General features: G+C 43.4%; 1 protein-coding gene across 1 annotated transcript in view; it reads right to left on the bottom strand.

Annotated features, from left to right (window-relative positions):
* SORCS1 (sortilin related VPS10 domain containing receptor 1) overlaps positions 1-18,803 on the bottom strand; it is a 430,514-nt gene that overhangs the window by 211,868 nt on the left and 199,843 nt on the right. The window contains exon 4 of the mRNA XM_045024608.1: positions 17,456-17,555. Within this exon, the coding sequence (XP_044880543.1) occupies positions 17,456-17,555 (100 nt within the window). The remainder of the gene's footprint in view (positions 1-17,455; positions 17,556-18,803) is intronic.

Raw genomic sequence — 18,803 nt, 5'->3', positions numbered from 1 at the left:
CAAATTCCCCCTGCTCTATTCAAGAGGCCTGGTTGTGTCTTGCAGTGGCCTCTTGCTGCTTATGCCGTATACATGAGTCATTCCTCATGGTCTCTAATTCTCATACTTTCCAGTTCTAGCTTTTCTCAGCATTCAGACACATTTTCAAATCCCATCCATTAATCTTCACCGTCTTCCCTCTCCCCTTCAGCTTCCAGCCTTTAGAAAGTCAGATGGTGCTTTCCTGTCTTAGGATGTTTTTCCACACCTTTGTCCATCTGCTTTGCTCCTCCTTCCCCCCCGCCCCCGCCCCACGCCCCCGTATTCTGTATATTGCTAGACAGAAGGCATAACACTTGAATATACACCATTTAGGCATTCAGATCACATACTAATACACATTCACGCTAGTGAGTGTCTTACAGGGTTTCCTCTATGCTGATCTGCAGAAGATACGAGTCTGTTAGAAACCAATTTACTGAGATTTAGCTCAAGTTGTAGCAGATCATATTTTCAGCTCCTGAGGTCCCTGGGTCAATTCCCAGTATGATGAATATCACACAGCATTGTTATCTCCCCCAGTTTTATTGTGAGTCTCATGATTATTTGGTATTTCTCTTAGAGCCCTCACTCCTGGAGTCATGAGATTATGTGACAATCTCAGCTTTCATTTCCTCGTGATTTGTGGGTCTTTGACTCAGGATTGTGTTGAATGCTTGAGGTTGGTAATACCGGAGGAGGGAATTCACTACTGTGGAGCCTGTTCTTTGTACCAACATAAACTGTCTCTTTGCTGAGCTAACAATCTTTTTCAGGGGAATGAGTGGATTCAGGGCTTGGCCATGATATAGACACCTTTTGTCTGTAGGGCCCATCTCCTATAGGTTTTGGACAGCAGGGCCATTGCAAGGATGTTTCGCACCCTAGGCGAAACTTCCACCTTGCGCCCTCCCCGCCCCTGCCCTGAGGCACCCCCCTTGCGGCAGCTCCCCAGCCCTCTGCCCGGAGGCACCCCCCACCCGCCCCAGCTCACGCCTGCTCCACGCACGAGCACAAGCACCCTGAGCACACCGTCGCTGCTTCACTTCTCCCGCCTCCCAGGCTTGCGGCACCTAAGCTCGGGGAGTGCTCGGGGAGGAGGCAGGGCAGGGGTGAGCTGGGGCGGGGAGTTCCCCTGCATGCCGCCCCCCCCTTACTTGCTGCAGGCGGCCCTCCCCGTGCTCCCCTGCCCAGCTCCCTCTGCCTAAATACCAGCGGCGACCGGGGCGGCCGAAGATCTGGCCGCCGCGGTTGCTGCCAAAGAAAATGGCGCCCCCCAAATGCCAGTGCGGTCGCCTAAATGGCTGCACCAGCCCTGCTGGACAGACCCCAGCACCAGCACAGGGCCCCACTGACTTCAGTGCCGTGGCAGGTGAGCGCAGGGGGCCACTCTCATAGAGCAACATAGGGCCCAGGTTTCCAATTTCAATATGGCCCAGGTTGGTGAAGACCAAAAAGTCTTACAGAAAATGGGCCGGGACCGTATGAAACAAAGGGGCTGATCCTAGTCCAGTTTCTAGTGGAAAAACCACCACCACATAGAAGAGATGGGCTATAAACCAACTTCTCATCCACCAGCAGGTCTCCATAGAATAGAGAAGTAGGCCATTGGTGAATGGCATCGCTTGCGCCAATGCGATCATGTTTTGGAGATGTGACTATAAGAATGCAGCGTTTGATGTTGTCATAACATCGATTCAGTTCATAAATCAAGAAATATTACCCCAAAGGGTCACTGGCAGACTGCCAACACTTTTTAGAAGGTGGATCAAGTTGCTTGGGGTGCGTACACGAATTCTTGGTTTTCCACAGATGCAATAAAAATGACTGGAGAGATAGGGCCAGACCTTCAGCCAGGGTAAATTAGCTAAACTTAATTGATTTCAGTGAAGCTGCACTGATTTACATTAGCTGAGGATGGGGCCCAAGATGTGATACAGCATTCCAAAATTCAAAAATATTGAAAACTCAATGCTGCCTTCATTTTCATGAACACTTTCACGTCGGTGGGTACAGTTGCATCTGTCAGATATCTTAAAGGTTTGAAGAAGTCTATCAAAAAGCAACCACACAATCTATGTAGTGGAAAAGAAAGGCAGACCTAACTTCTGAAATGTAAATTAAGTCCATTCTCTGTCTGTAAGGGGTACTCGATGCATGGCTGGAAACATTGGGTTTGAACTTACTGCAGTCAAAGGCAAAAGTAAGAATCTCAGATTCAGTCAATGTAATATCTGTTTAAAAATATGTCCAGTGATTACAAATTAATATGGGATCTTAGAATCATAGAATCTCAGGGTTGGAAGGGACCTCAGGAGGTATCTAGTCCAACCCCCTGCTCAAAGCAGGACCAATCCCCAATTTTTGCCCTAGATCCCTAAATGGCCCCTCAAGGATTGTTATCTTTAACTAAATTAGATCCTCAGCTGATGTCAATGGGCATAGCCCCGAAGGCCACAGAGATACAGTGATTTACACCGGCTGTGTACCTAGCCCATCATCTTCATCTAATTACCCAAACTGCTGAAAATTGCATTGTCCCTGAGTCAGTTTTGGGGGCCAAGAACATCTGCTGTTCTGGAGAGACAGCCTGTCCCATGGAGTTGCCTGCTATGGCCCCGATTCTGTTTTGGGATCTGTTCACACAGAACCCTGTAGCCAGGTGGCATCCCCTTGACTGTAGTGGGCACAAGGTTCCATGCTAGCCAATTCTGATACAGAATCGAGGCCTGTATCATTAGCAGGGAGTGAAGGAAGCAACAGAGGCTGCCTGGATAGGAAAGCTTCAGGCTCCTGTACCCTCAGGGCTCATCTACATGGTGCCAAGAAAGTGCACTAGAGGGGTGTGATTTGTAAAGTGGTCTGATGTGTTGTGTTCTAGCTGCTCTAGGTAGACCCTTTCTGGTGTTCTCTAAAAGGTACCTTGTTTGTGTGAACTAGGCACCATTTAGAGCACACCAGAAGGGTGTTAGAGCACAGCACATTAGCGCACTTTACAAACCACACCCCTCTGGCATGCTTTGCCATGCCATACCATGCCGACAAGCCCTCAGAAATTGTACAAGAGGCATCACCCCCTACCCCCACTGCCAACATGGGAAACAATTCTCAGTGCAGGGTGGGTTTCGACTTGGAGAGGAAGAGGTTGACACCCCTGGAAGATCACCCAAAATCTCCTTGGGGTTTGAGTGTCAACAAAAATACACACATCCATGGGGCAGTGCTATCTCCAGGCCCTAAACAGCCTCCTGAACTAGCGCCCCGCCCAGAGTCCACTACCAGCTGGGCCTTGCCCTGCGGCTCCCACGAGAGAAAGCAACAGCAACGGGGCAGGGTACTTTGTCAGAGACAAGACACAAGTAGATTGCATGAGAATCCTGGGCTTTTTGGTGTAACCACTGCTGAGTGCGTATTACAGAGCCTCATCTGTGACCAATCCCCGGGAGAGATGAGTCTGCTAAAGCATCACTCACGTTTAGCTCAAGATGTATCAGCGCCTGCTTTTAGCTATGGAGATCTCTGGTTCAATTCCTTAGACAGACACAGGAAGAAAAAACCTGTGGCTGGATTGCGGAAAAGCCATTCGTGCAGAGGGAAAAAGTAACTGTGATTTATTTACCCATACATTGGTATGTGATGCACACCTCCACTTCATTAACTACAACCCTTTGGTTTCTTCCAAAGGAGAGAAATAGCTTCTCCCGGTGATTTATTTCTGTTTGTTCTGGATATTTGATAAGATCCAAATTAACATTAGAGCAGGGCAAAGCAGGTCCAGGGTATCAGAGTGAAACAGCTTCTCCCTAGAAAGACAGAAAACTTGACTGAAGTGGTTCCCTATCAGCTATACCAGAGTTCACTGGACTTAATGATGGATGGCCAGCATGAAGCGTTCTCTAGAAACAAATCAGGCAGGGAAATCTGCAGCTACGACGACACAAAAACATCGGAGAGGCTCCAAGATGATACAGCTCAGACTCTGGCATCTGGATAGCACTGCAATGACCTCAGGTCTCATTTCTGTGACCAGCGTCAGGACTGGGAGAAACTAATTTCTGAAGTACTGGGAATAGGGTCTGGAAACAGTCACCTCTAGGTAAGTGGTTGCCACAAGGATGAGATTCAGAGGGTCAGAACAAGGCATTACGCCCTTAGGGTACATCTGCACTGCGGCTGGAGATGCAATTCCCAGCTTGAGTTACCCACGCCAGCTTTGCTCAAACTAGTGTGCTAAATAATGACAGTGCAACCACAGCAGAGCAGGAGGCACATGGGTTTCCTCGTGCCTCCGATGAGATAGTACTCGGACAGCTAGCCTAAGCTGCCATCCACCCCACCGCAGCTACACTGCTATTTTTAGCATGGTAGCTCAATCGAAGCTAATATGGGTATGTCTACCCATGCTGGAAATTACACATCTATAATGCAGTGTAGACATACCCACAGCCCTCATGCTGGGCCTCTGCACTGGTGAGCAGTTCACCTTCAGGAGAAAATCAGACACACACTGTGCAAACTATTAACTCTTCCCTCACCAGTGCAGCATGGAAATGGCACTTCCACTCACCAATGAGGATTAATCTCAGTCTGCCTTGATTAAAGGATAGAAACATTAACGTTCATGCTAGAAAGAAGAAAAGGCCGGGCCACATTATTCTATTTCGCTTTCATGTTTAAAATGCATCTGGTTAATAGAAATAAATGTGAAGGAATGATGTATCTTGCCAGCCTCGAAACCGATGCAATTATAGTCACAATAAACACTCCTTATCTTGGAAATGCACACACAACAGGACAGCGCATAACATGGCAGGATAAAGGTGTTAATCATGCCTGCTAAATATAAAGGGGCAAAGAAAGGCAGCTGTAATCCATTTATCTCTAAGGAGGGAAAGGCATTTTATAGTGCAGCAATTAAAATCCAAACTGTTTGGAGGGGGGAAGGGGGAAGCAAAGTTTAATGCAGACATGCCAAAAAGAGAGGGGAAAAAACCCAAACTCAAACCCACAGGAAATAATCAATATCTGATGAGATGCCGCAGCACTATTAATAGCATGAAAGTGCTGGCAGACACTATCAACCCGAGTTTTATTAATTAACGGGAGATACACAGATACAAGGATTTCTGAAAGTACAAAGAACAAATGTGGTGCAGAGCTGGCTCCTCCCGAAGAACACAGTGTGCAATTTACAAGGATACAGGGTCTAAATTAGCCAGCAGCGCTTTGACTCAAAGAAATAGGCTCTCAAACCAATTGTAAATCCCCCCTCCCTCCTTTCGTTTCCATATCTCTATGATTTTCCATGCAATGCTGAAAGGTAACCTACTTGGAGCCTTTTTGAGCTAAAGCCCATAGAACTTATTTTCTGTGATGCTGAATGTAAATTGACTCCAGAAGGGATTTGGAGATCTCAATCTAGGGTTGTTGTTTTTTTTAAACCGACCATTGTATTATTCCCAAACACTCCCACTCCTCAGATGCCTGCTAAATCACTTTATTTTCCTCACAACAGACTGTACGCATGTAACAAATAAACCACTGTTTTCACAAACAAGGCCAGGGATTGATTGCACATCAGGGATTCTCTCTTCTGCAGACTTGTTGACAAATAACGAACCAGGCTTGATTTGTTTGGCAGGATCCATGTGTTCAGATCCCCTCCCCTCCCCCAACCCCGGCCTGTGTCATCAATCACAGGACCAGGTGGTATGGTGTTTCAGTGAGATGAGAGAGATTCCCCAGGAGCAGGTTTTTCACAGCTCTTCTATACCCAAAAAGTTTACACACAACCGTTATTGGATTATAGTTTTCTTTTATTACAGATTGATCCTAAGGAAGATGCTGTCGTTTATAGTAGCAAAACCCAATGGCGACTGATCAACAGTGTAAACGGTAAATAATGGCTGGCTTTGTTCTCATCTTTATTTCCAATAAAACCCCTCATAAAGTGACATTGTCTGGAACCTCTTGTTACAAGAATTTGTTTTGTTGAATAAAATGAGATACAAGCACTGGAATATAAACCCTTTAAGGAGAAAATTGGCATTCATAGACAGTAGGGAGCTCTGCAAATCTTGGAGTGTGTTTATAGCTATATAAATAGATATATGCTAGATAGAGCTGAGAACATAAATTGTAACAAAGCATCTGCTTGATGCATTTTACTCTTCAGTAGAATGTTTGTGAACCTATGATGATTTTCACAAATGTATTCATTATCTGAACAAATCCAATGACATGTCTTCTACAGTTTATGATTCAAACCATGTTGCTTAGTTGTGAGTGGCCAGATCTTTCACTTTTTACAATGAGAACATGAGCTCCAATTTTGTGTTGCATCCCTGACTATCTTGGCTATAACCATTGATGGACCTATCGTCCATGAACATTTCTAATTCTTTTTTGAACCCCATCATAGTTTTGGTCTTCACAACATCCCCTGGCAATGAGTTCTACAAGTTGACTGTGTGTTGTGTGGAAAAAAGTACTTCCTTTTGTTTGTTTTAAACCTGCTGCCTATTAATTTCATTGGGCAACCCCCGGTTCGTGTGTTATAAGAAGGGGTAATTAACCCTTCATTATTCACTTTCTCCACACCATTCATGATTGTATTGACCTCTATCATAGCCTCCTTTAGTTGCCTCTTTTCCAAACTGAACAGTCCCAGTCTTTTTAATCTTTCCTCCTTTGGAAGTTGTTCCATGGTCTTTGATCATTTTTGTTGCCCTTTTCTGTTTCTTTTCTAATAGATTTTTTGATGTGGGGTGACCAGAACTGCACACAGTTTTCAAGGTATAGCCATACCATGGATTGAAATAGAGGTGTTATGATATTTCTGTTTTGTAATATAGCCTTTTCCTAATGTTTCTGAACATACTGTTAGCTTTTTTGACTGCCGCTGCACACTGAGTGGACGTTTTCAGAGAACTATCCACAATGACTCCAAGATCTCTTTCTTGAGTAGTAACAGCTAATTTAGATCCCATCATTTCATTTGTACAGTTCGGATTATGTTTTTCCAGTATGCATTAGTTTGCATTTATCAGCCTTGAGTTCCATCTGCCATTTTGTTACCCAGTCACCCAGTTTTGTGAGATCCCTTTGTAACTCTTCACAGTCTGCTTTGGACTTGGCTATTTTGAGTACTTTTGTACTGTCTGCAAGCTGTGCCACCTCACGGTTTACTCTTTTTTCTAAATGATTTATGAGTATGTTGAACAGCACTGGTCCCAGTACAGATCTCTGGGCGACACCATTATTTACCTCTCCCCAGTCTGAAAACTGACCACTTATTCCTACCCTTTGTTTCCTATCCTTTAACCAGTTACTGATCCAGGAGAGGACCTTCCCTTTTATCCCGTGACTGTTTACTTTAGAGTCTTTGGAGTCTAGAAACTTTATCTCTGCATCCTGTCCTGAGGTGACATGTGCCCAGTCAATATAGGGATAGTTGAAATCTCGCATTATTACCTGGTTTTCTATTTTTGCAACCTCTCTAATCTCCCTGAGAATTTCACAATCACCATCACTGTCCTGGTCAGGTGGTCTGTAGTATATTCCTACTGCTATACTCTTATTATTCAAGCATGGAATTTCTACCCATGGAGATTCTATGGCAGTGGTTCTTAAACTGTGGGTCGTGACTCCAAAGTGGGTCATAACCCCGTTTTAATGGGGTCACCAGGGCTGGCTTAGACTTGCTGGGGCCAAAGCCCAAGCCCGAGGGTTTCAGCCCTGGGCAGCAGGGCTCAGGTTACAGGCCCCCTGCCTGTGGTTGAAGCCCTTGGGCTTGGGTGGGCTCAGGCTTCGGTCCCCCTCCTGGGGGTCCTGTAGTAATTTTTGCTGTCAGAAGGAGGTTGCAGTGCAATGAAGTTTGGGAAGCCCTGTTCTATGGTACAGTTTGATTCATTTAACATTGTTAGTATATTTGACTCTGTTTTCTTTCACATATAGTGCCACTCCCCCACTAGCATGACCCATTCTGTCATTCCTATATATTTTGTACCCTGGTACTACAGTGTCCCATTGATTGTCATCATTTCACTAGTTTCTGTGATGCCTGTTCTATCAATATCCCCATTTAATACCAGGCACTGAAGTTCTCCCAGCTTAGTATGTAGACGGGAATGATGACCCAAGATCAGGTACTTTGTCTGACTCATGACATAAAAAACCCATTTGAGTCTGGAAAGAAAGTTGGTGCAGTCCTTACAGATTTGATGGCAACCTACAATACTGTGGTAAGCCAGGCTGACTGCCAAGATGCTACAAGTTATTCTTTGTAGGCTGATGATGAGATGTATCCAAGAAATGATTAAGAACTACAGCATCCTCCTTCAACTCTGGGAGAAAATTAATTGCCTTAAATATCTCCACAATGGCCTTCCACAAAGGTCAGTTTTGGTCCCTCGTTTGTTCAATATATATACATACAATCTTTCTGAAATGCAGGCTGAGAAGTATGTATATGCTGATGACATCTGTATTGCTGGCACTGGAAACAACGTTCATATTTTTTAAGGGAATCTCAGCCAAGAAATAAGTATTTTGATAACTTACTTCCAGCAGTGCAGACTAATTCTTAGTGAAAGCAAGACAGTGGCAACTACTTTCATTTAAAACAATTTCCTGCCAATTGGCCCATCCATGAACAAGGATGGTTCCTGCCATTCTGACCAGTTGTCACATATTTGGAAGTAAAATTCAACCATTCCTTTACACACCAGCTTCACCTGGAACACCTGAAAATGAAGATATCTTCCTGTACCGCCTTGATACAAAAACTATTGAGATCCTCCTCAGGAGCAGATCCTTTGTTCATCTGACCTGCCCTCATGTTTGCTCCAGCTGAATCCTGCACTGCAATCTGGGGGTGCAGCCACCTCGCTCAGCTTTGTCAACATGGAGCTGAATCTGGCCACTCATATTATTAGTGGCTGCTTGAATTATACACCAACCTCCAGTCTGTATGTGCTAGTGACATAGCTCCATTAGATTTTTGATGAGATGCCATTATTGTTAAGACTGCCTGGAGAGTTTCGACAGACCAAACTAACCTATTACATCTCTGGTGAGCTAATGCTCCATTTTCAGACAGGAAACAACATGCAGCGCCAACTCAAAGGTCTCATAATATTCAGGGGAGGAATCCCTCTTCTGGGGACCAGGGTGTGACACTAAAGCTGATCTCTTGATACCTTTTTTGCAATGGTAGCTCACATACTCCTGGAAAAAGAGTGCTACTGGCCTTTCACCATGCACCGATGATCAGTGCTTCCAGGGAGCAGAAACCTATGCTCTCACAGAGTGGACGCATCAGTGGGAAAGAGTCTAATACAGTGAGTAAATTCAGGACTCCAGCACTCCGCCTGCCTCCTAAGTCTATGAGATTGTAGAGCCTGGTCTAGGCTTACCCGGAGTTGCCACAACTGTGCACTGCTGTGATTGTGGGGCAACATTCCAGACAATAACTCAAGTGGTGGAAGAGGGCCCAACTTGACACCTGTATTATCTGGTTACAGAGCCTGGACATTGCACTCTGATGCTGTATACGAGAAGAAGTGGCCAGATTAAGTACAGGTTATATGTTCATTTTCCTGATTGGATGATAGCAACAGCAATAGGCCCTGTTATCAGCAAAGCACCTGCTTAACTTCAGCTTTAAGGAGACTACTCATGTAGTTAAATTTAAGGAAGTGCTTAAGTGATTATTTAATAGGGATAGGCTTAAGCATGGGTTTACAGTTAAACCCATGCTTGATTGCTTTGCTGAATCATTGCCTTAACCAGGTTTCTTATGCAAATACTCACAGGAAAAAATATAATTTGCTTTCCATGATTAGGCAAGAGTACAAGCTTAAAATTTATTTTCCATTAAACCGTACTAGAGAAATGTTTGTGGAACAGAGAACATTAAAGGTTGAGAGTGCAACCAAAGAGAATTCATTTGAAATGTCAAGCAAATATTCATGGGGAAATATTTGCAGTATTTACCTAGTAATAATAGACAGATAGTCTACTCACCCTCCATCTGGTGTGTGTGTGTGTATAAAATATATCTTTAGAGAAGTTGAGATTTCTAGTGAAAAACTAAGGCCCTCTGGCTTAAAAAGGTGACTAACAATCTTTCAGGTCAGGGTGTTATTTCTAAAGTAAACAGGACTTCTCTCAACATTTCATCATTTTGGGGGAGAATTTCTGCCACCTTAATCAAAGAGTTTTCAGTGGAAACATTCTTGAGTGAAAAATTCACAAATATTCCCCGCCCTTTCACAAAATTAAGGCAGTTTCCATTCCACATGGAAATGCAAAACCTGTCCAGTTTCAAGGGATTGTGCATTTCACTACAACTTTCACATAGCTTTAAACTATTGCTCTCTTTCTCTTGCTCTCTTAGTCAATGAGACTACTCCATATGCTTAACTTGACACATATGATTAAGTCGTTTGCTGGATCAGGGCTTTATAGTATAAGGATACAGCTTTTGTTAAGTCAACCCTATCCTTTAAAAATGCCCTTTTGCCCTAACATGCTGCATCTTCCGTTACTCTCTGCTGATGCTTCCCTATAAACTAGTAATTCAGAGGTCATGCAATCCTGTCACTCAATAGCCAAGCTTTAGCAAAGGAACAACAATGGGAAAATGGGTAATAAATGTATGTCCAGCACATATCAGATACAATTACTACATAAATCTCCTCCATGGGAGCTGGGACCAGAACTCTAGTCTTTCCACCATAAAATGAGAAGGTCCTTGTTACTTGATATGAAGGAGAACTTCTTCACCTTCTAACAGAAGCTACCATATCTTCTTTGTGGGCCAGCCAGAATGACACATCACGCGTTCATTCACACACAGATGTGAAAAGTTATTAATATGCCACCAATTAAGTTTTGCTTCCGGTGGCACCCAAAATCCAAGCAGTACTGAGGCTCTTGAGAACTTTAAAAAGAAAACAAAAATTGTCAGGCTCAGTTTGAATTTTGGAGAAGAACATGGTGGTCAATTTGGTATTTGATCTGAATTGATCTGAACCGGTTCACCAGTCCTTAGTATTGACTAACAAGTAGGACAACTAATTTAGATCACACAAACTTGCAACAAACCATCAGCCTGTGTTTGGTATTCCTGGGATGCTGTGGATCTACACAGCCTGGTCCAAATCTTGTAAGCTTTGCACATATGTTACAAAGCAATGGGAATTTTGGATGCTTAAGAGCTGCAGGAATGGGCCAACCCACACCCCACTAGCTTGTGAAGGAATCAAGAGCAACTGATGCCACTCCTGACAAAAACAGCCAACATATTGTCCACAGAAGGAATCTTCCTTTCCTCCTTCAAACAAACAATAGTCCAACCAACACTGAAAAAAAACCCTACCCCGATACATCAGTTCTAGCCAACTACTGCCCAGTGTCAAATATCCCATTCCTGAGCAATCTCTCCGAGAGGTTAGTCCAAGCGCAACTACAAATACATCAAGATTTTCAGACGTGACTAGTGATTGTAGGTGCCTCCATCTTGAGATGTTTTAGAGGGGCCCTGTCAGTGCTTAATTTGTGCCAGGGCTTTGCAGTTCACAGCCCCAGCACCTCTAAGCTTGGCAATTCATAGCCCCAGCACCTCTGGACTTGGCAGTTCATAGCCCCGGCACCTCTGGGATTGCCACATCAATTATGAAAATTTAAAAAAAAAATTGCTAGAGCCCCAGCAACTATCTGCTTGAGCCCCAGCACCTCTTTCATGACAACTTAAGCACTGGCTCCTGTAGGAATAAAGGAAAGTAGATGTGTTTTGTAGTTTAAGTAAAATAAAGAGGTTTTTGTCAGCCATGGAAAGGCTTTGAATATAAATGGGGGAAATGTAACAAGGCCTTGAAAATGATTGCTTCTAATTTTTGAATCTATGTGGCATCTGGCAAGATTAGTTTTGGGGCAAATGCTGAGCTCAAAGTTTGGTTGATAAGAAAAGAGAAGCCTCTCATTATCAGGAATAGTTCTAACTAGTTTAACAATAAAGAAGAGCTGATCTGTGATGAACTGGTAGTAACCTTTGACATACCAATGTTGTCAAAGAAGGAGCCCATTCATAAAATCATGTCTACTCAAGGCCAGGAAAGGCGTCAACCCCAAGCTGCCCCAAACTGGTTCTTAACTAAAGCTAGCCATTGGCAATGACATCACTTGTTTGTTAAAGAGTATCAAAAGATAACCTCTTAAAAGTATTCATTACTGGTTCCTGCCTATCCAGTTGGAGCTAGTCAGCAACCCTGGGTCTAGGCCTTTTGTATTTTAATCAAGTGCTTATGAATTTGTTACTGCATGGGTAATAACTGCTTATTATTTAGGCTTTTTAGACATGTTTAGAATAAATTGTATCACTATAATTTGGCCTTTGGATTTAAGAAAGGAATTTATGGCTGATTTGGTGTCATGGTGGCACCCTGTGTTAATAAGTCAATAATAATTCCAATGGGCCCTGATTTTCAGAATTCATCTTAAGCACCTACCTTCTGAAAAGCAGGTCCTTTTAAAGGCATCTCAAGTTGAACGTACCAAAGTAGAGATGCCCAAAATCTCTAGTAACTTTTGAAAATCTTGGCTTAAGTTTCCAAGGGAGAATCAGCAACAGACCCATTTTGAGACCACCAGAGGACTTTCATGATACCAGTGCAAAGTATTAATATTTTATTATTCAATGGGATTTTTATTTCTCAGCGATAACTGATTTGGGGAAAAATATATCACAAAAGAACTTTTCAATGGGCCTAGATCCAGGTTTTATTCAAGCACATCCCTTTCTACATATATCAAATGCCTATTTCATTGGAAAATATCACGATGCAAGGAAAGAAATTGTACACAAATATACTGCTGTGTCAACGTTATTGATTTTCTCACCATTTGTAAAGACCTTCATTGTCCTACCATGTTTCTTAAATCTATCAGCATTTCAAAAGGCGACCCTGAGAGCCCCATTTATCTACAGCTGAACATTCTTTTCATTTCCATTTAACAATCAAAATCGTGATTTAAATGGCTAGGACCCCCCTCTCTGCTTCCATTACGTTAAATGTCCGAGAACAGTCAGTCATCATCCTCTCTCCAAGTACTGCACTCAGTTTCAATAATTTGTGTTGAACTCCTTTGAGAGACTAGGAAAGCTACAAGCCTGTGCTTTTTTTTTTTAAATCAAGATCTCATTATCCAGCCTGATTTTTTGAAATCTTAGCAATTTAGTTAAGTATGCTACATTAATCAGGTAGCTCTGCAGCAGCCAGGGTAGACCAGTCTTCTTTTTGGGTCTTCCAGCAATCACTCAAACAATGCAAAAACTCAATCCATTGGAGTGGGGAAGGAGAGATGCTCTACATCCTAAATCCCCTGTTGTGCATCCATGCCCAGCTCAAAGGTCAGCATCCAAGTAGCAATTTTGCTTTCATACAATTTGCAAGAGAGAGACCACCCGCAGCACTAACAGAACAGCTGTCAAAATCCCAAGCTCCATGCATCTCTCCTCCCCAAAGCCGCCTTGTCCTTCCCCATTCTTCTTAAAGCAACCAGGTCCCAATGTCAAAATGGACAGAATCATAGACTCATAAGAAAACAGGGCTGGATGGGACTGCAAAAGGTCATCTAGTCCACCCACCTCCCATCCATGCTAAGGCAGGACCAGGTATACTTAGACCACCTCAACAGGTGTTTGTCTAGCCTGTTCCTAAAAACCTCCAGTGGTAGGGATTCCACAGCCTCCCTAGGTAACCTGTTCCAGTGATTACCTAGCCTGAGAGTTAGAAAGTTTTCCCTAATATCTAACTCAAACGTCTCTTGCTGCAAACATACAGAACAAAGGCTAGGCCTACATTTGGAGTTGGAGATGTGATTCCTCACTCACGTAGCCATACTTGTGCTAACTCTCATTGAGTTAGCATGCTAAAAATAGTAGGGTAGCCATGGTAGCGTAGAATCATAGAACTGGAAGGGACCTTGAGAGGTCATCTAGTCCAGTCCCCTGCACTCAGGACAGGACTAAGTATTATCTAGACCATCCCTGACAGGTGTTTGTCTAACCTGCTCTTAAAAATCCCCAGTGGCGGAGATTCCACAAACTCCCTAGGCAATTTATTCCAGTGCTTAACCACTCTGACAGTTAGGAAGTTTTTCCTAATGTCCAACCTAAACCGCCCTTGCTGCAATTTAAGCCCATTGCTTCTTGTCCTATTCTCGGAGGTTAAGAAGAACAAATTTTCTCCCTCCTCCTTGTAACAACCTTTTATGTACTTGAAAACTGCATGTCCCCTCTCAGTCTTCTCTTCTCCAGACTAAACAAACCCAGTTTATTCACTCTTCCCTCATAGGTCATGTTTTCTAGACCTTTAATCATTTTTGTTGCTCTTCTCTGGACTTTCTCCAATTTGTTCACATCTTTCCTGAAATGTGGCGCCCAGAACTGGACACAATACTCCAATTGAGGCCTAATCAGCGTGGAGTAGAGCGGAAGAATTACTTCTCGTGTCTTGCTTACAATACTCCTGCTAATACATCCCAGAATGATGTTTGCTTTTTTTGCAATAGTGTTACACTGTTGACTCATATTTAGCTTGTAATCCACTATGACCCCCAGATCCCTTTCCGCAGTACTCCTTCCTAGGCAGTCATTTCCCATTTTGTATGTGAAGAGTGAGGTGAGTGGCAACCTGGGCTAGCCACCCCAAGTACAAACCTGCCTGGATCCCAGGGGTATGTACTCAGGGAGGGTAGCCCGTTAGGGTTGCCAACTTTCTAATTGCAGCAAATCAAACACCCTTGCCTCATCCCTTCCCTGAGGACTCGCTCCCCGCCCTCTCACTCCATCCCCCCTCTTATCACTTGCTTTCCCCCACCCTCACTCATTTTCACCAGGCTGGGGCAGGGGGTTGGGGTATAGGAGCGGGTACAGGCTCTGGGGCTAGCAGTGCGGGCTCTGGGGTAGGGCAGGGTTGTGGGATAGGGTTCAGGATGTGGGCGCCAGGCGGCGCTGACATCTGGTTGCTCCCAGGAAGCGCCGACATGTCCCTCCAGCTCCTAGGCAGAAGCACAACCAGGGAAGCTCTGTGTGCTGTGTGTGCTGTGGTTCTCAGCCAATGGGAGCTACGGAGCCAGCGTCAGGGGTGGCACCTGTGGACGGGGGCAGTGCATGAACCCTCCCTGGTCACCCCTCTGCCTAAAAGCTGGACAAGCCAACTATTTCCTAGGAGCCATGAAGATGTGGGCAGGGAGCCTGCTTTCCTCTCTGCATCACCAGTCAGACTTTTAATAGCCCAGTCAGCAGTGCTGACCAGAACCACCAGGGTCCCTTTTTCATTGGGTGTTCCAGTTGAAAACCAAACACCTGGCAACTGTGTAGCCCATGTCACTGCTCACATCTGCCCATGCTTCCAAAGCTATACGACTATTTTGAGCATGCCAGCTCAAAGACAGCTAGAGTGATTATGTCTGCTTGAGCTGGGAATCACACCGCCACCTTCATGTGTAGATGTAGTCTAAAAGTACTGCTAATGGTACACTTGTCAAGCTTGTCCATGAGGCATAGAAACTAGGATCATTTAAACTAAAATAACCTGAATTAGGCCCCAGTTCTGCAAACATGTCTTCACATGAGTAATTTTACTTGCATGTGTAATCTCGTTAAAATCCATGGGGTGACACAGTGCATAAAGTTACTCATGTATGGACGTGTTTGCAGGATTGAGACCTTAATTTGCAAATTCCATTTTAGTTGGGGGATGAAAAGTTACCTGAGTAAGAGCTACCAGAGTATCAATAGCACATTGTACAAAAACTGGTGTCTATGGAGGTTCTATTCAGACTACATGGACATCCTGGGTAAGTATGGGTTTCAAGTCAACTAAATGACTTCATATCCATCATTCTTCTCTGTTTATTTGGAAGTGGTGTTTACCCCCTGTGCTCAAGTCACAGACGGACAATTCAATGTATAATGTGGAAAACCAGAATGTGGTTAATGAATGCAAAACATGGATGAGTCAGACCTCAAACAAGCACGCTAGAGCTATTCATAGACTTAAAACTCTGAATATTTTCAAAAGACGGAAACGTATGCTGCCTCAAGGGAACTTAGCTGGTGCCAATGGTAACTTCTCTATGGCACATAATAGGTCACAGAAGTCATTTGTGGGAAAGGCAGTTATATAAAATGCAGGGAATCAAACCAGATCACCCAAGTGATCATTTCTGCCACTACTACATACGACCTTTCAGTCCCTCATTACAGCACAAGTACGTAATAAAGGGGAAATTTGCTACTTTGCAAAGGGCCAGCAAGAAGCCTATGCAATATTTAAATCCCAGTTAAGCCCTACAGACAGGATCCCACCCTAATTTATCACCCATGCTGTGGGAGGAAGAAGTCCTAAGGGATTAAATAGTTCTTGGTACCTAGCCTTGTACTGGCATTCTGCACAAGGGGCAAAATTTCACTCCAAATGAACAATCCCTGAACAACTGTTCCCAGACTTTAAGATCGAGAATGTTGGTGTTCCTGGTCTTTTTTCTTATGCAGGCATATATCCTGTGTATACTGCATGGAAATTCCCAATCCATATGCATCGTCTCTGTTTCATGCCTTTCAAGTGCAGAGGAAAATGAAGTCCTTGGCTCAAAAAGCAAGAAGTCTAAAAGGTCACATGCAACAGGCTGAGACGGGGCAGCAGGGTCTGCAGAGAGGGGATGAATGGTACCACGGAGACAGCTGAAACCTTTCTTAATATAGAATTTGAGGGAGACTCTGCCTGGGGGGTCCCCTTTAATCAGGGGTCTGTGTGGGACAATCCAGAACATTATTCCCAATAATCACCCTACTTCTTCATATCCTGTGCCCTGTACTTCCATACAGCAAGAGACCCCATCAGAAATGTACAGAAGAGAAGGTAGCCTCTGCCTTTTACAAGCATGCCAGCATTACAAACTCTCACTAAATTGTAACTCAGGGGGATGCTTGCCTAATTAAAACGTTTTGGGCTTTGGGAGCATTTTCTCTTCAGGATTTTGTCAGATCCTGTTCAGCTGGCTAGTGGGAGAACTTTCAAGGCAAATAACCTTACATGCAATCTGGCGTCCGGAGATCCTAACATCTTAACAAGTCTCTCCCCTTCTAAACAATGAAATCATCCCCAGCCAGAAGGTATAAATATGATTGGATGCTCGATACCTTTTATGCCCAGCCATGTCTTGTAGACAATCACAGCCCCAGATCCTCAGCTGTTGTAAACCGGCATTTACTTCAATAGAGCTACGCCAATTTACACAAACACAGGATCTGGTTCATAGTACTTACATTAGCAGTAATGAATATTTAGGGAATGGGTGAAGATTAACCAGCCAAGGCAGAAGTCATATCATAAACTAACAAGACGCCAAACGTATTCTCATTTACCTTGCGCTTGTTGGTTGGGCAGACGTACAGGTAGCTCAAAATAGTCTTCAGGCCAACCTTCTCGTTCAGTTTCTCATATGTTGTCCCGTAATCTGTTGACCTATAAATCAAAGGAGAGCTTTAATAAGTACAAATACTTAATCAAAAAAGGCACAAGCCACTTGGCTGCTTTTCAGTGTAAAGCCTATGTTTTACATAGTGGAATGGCTCTCTGGAGCTTTTTGAATGATTCATGTAGTATATAATGATGCTTAATTATGTACACACAGCATCATGTGAGTGGTTAACATTTGCATTTAAATTGGATTAGGAAACATTAAAACAGCATCTTCCCACTGCACTTTAAAATAAACATGTTCAATAAGAAACATTAATTCTCGATAGAAGAGGAGATGATGATAATTATTGTAAATGCCAAATAACTGAGAGCGAGGGGCTAAGTTATCACTTCAGTAAATTATAAGCTCACTCAAGTTCTTTTTTTTACATAAGATACTGCATCCTTTCCAGGCACGGCCAAGTGCTGTTGCTTAGTAAAAACAATGTGTTCTCAGAGTGAAAGCCACTGATTTCCTTTTTGAAAGCCCAACAACATAAGTATTACAGTTCTTGTTGGGCTTGTTGTGTTAAAAGGAAAAGACAGAGGATGGTTAAAAAAAAGCTTAACAACCCTACAAATTGATGTGCTTCTTTTGAAAGTATCTCTGGTAGCAATGTTGCCAACAGAGACATCAGCTATCTGTTCTTAAAGAGGACAAATAAAGAAAACATTTAAGGCTGTTTAATGTAGCCAAGAACTCTATTCTGACGCTTGACTGGAACAGAGATCAATTATTAGCAAAAGATTCAATTCATTATGTGGATCCTGTTTAAAAGAATTATCTTCTAGTATCTAGAAGAAAGTGGTAGCTGATGGAACAACACTTAGTACTGGCTGGGACTATATACCACAGAAGAATGCAACGTGTTTCTGGACAAGCATAAGTATTTTAAAAGAAGAGCGTGTGCCTTTAAAACAAACACACTACTGTCACAAATGTTGTCATTGTAAGGCATGGATGTATCACTAAAAACTTCTACTTCCATTTGCAGAGGGCCAGAAGATCGTTTCCCATCATTCCGATGCCTGGCTACCAACATCCATGATCTCCAGGTTTGGCTATTACATCTCATTATATCTAGGAATTAAACCTAGGGCTGACCAGAAGATGGCAATTCCATTTCACAGCAACCTTCAAGGTTTCAAAATTTGTTTTAATTCCACATTTTAATGAAAACAAAACCTTTCAAATATTTTTTTTGCAAAAACCGGAATTGTATCAAAGTGTCTGTTTGGGGATCAAAACAC

The sequence above is a fragment of the Mauremys mutica genome, chromosome 7 (genome assembly GCF_020497125.1).
Source record: "Mauremys mutica isolate MM-2020 ecotype Southern chromosome 7, ASM2049712v1, whole genome shotgun sequence".
Taxonomy (NCBI): Eukaryota; Metazoa; Chordata; order Testudines; family Geoemydidae; genus Mauremys; species Mauremys mutica.
This window is presented reverse-complemented; position numbering and strand designations above follow the sequence as displayed.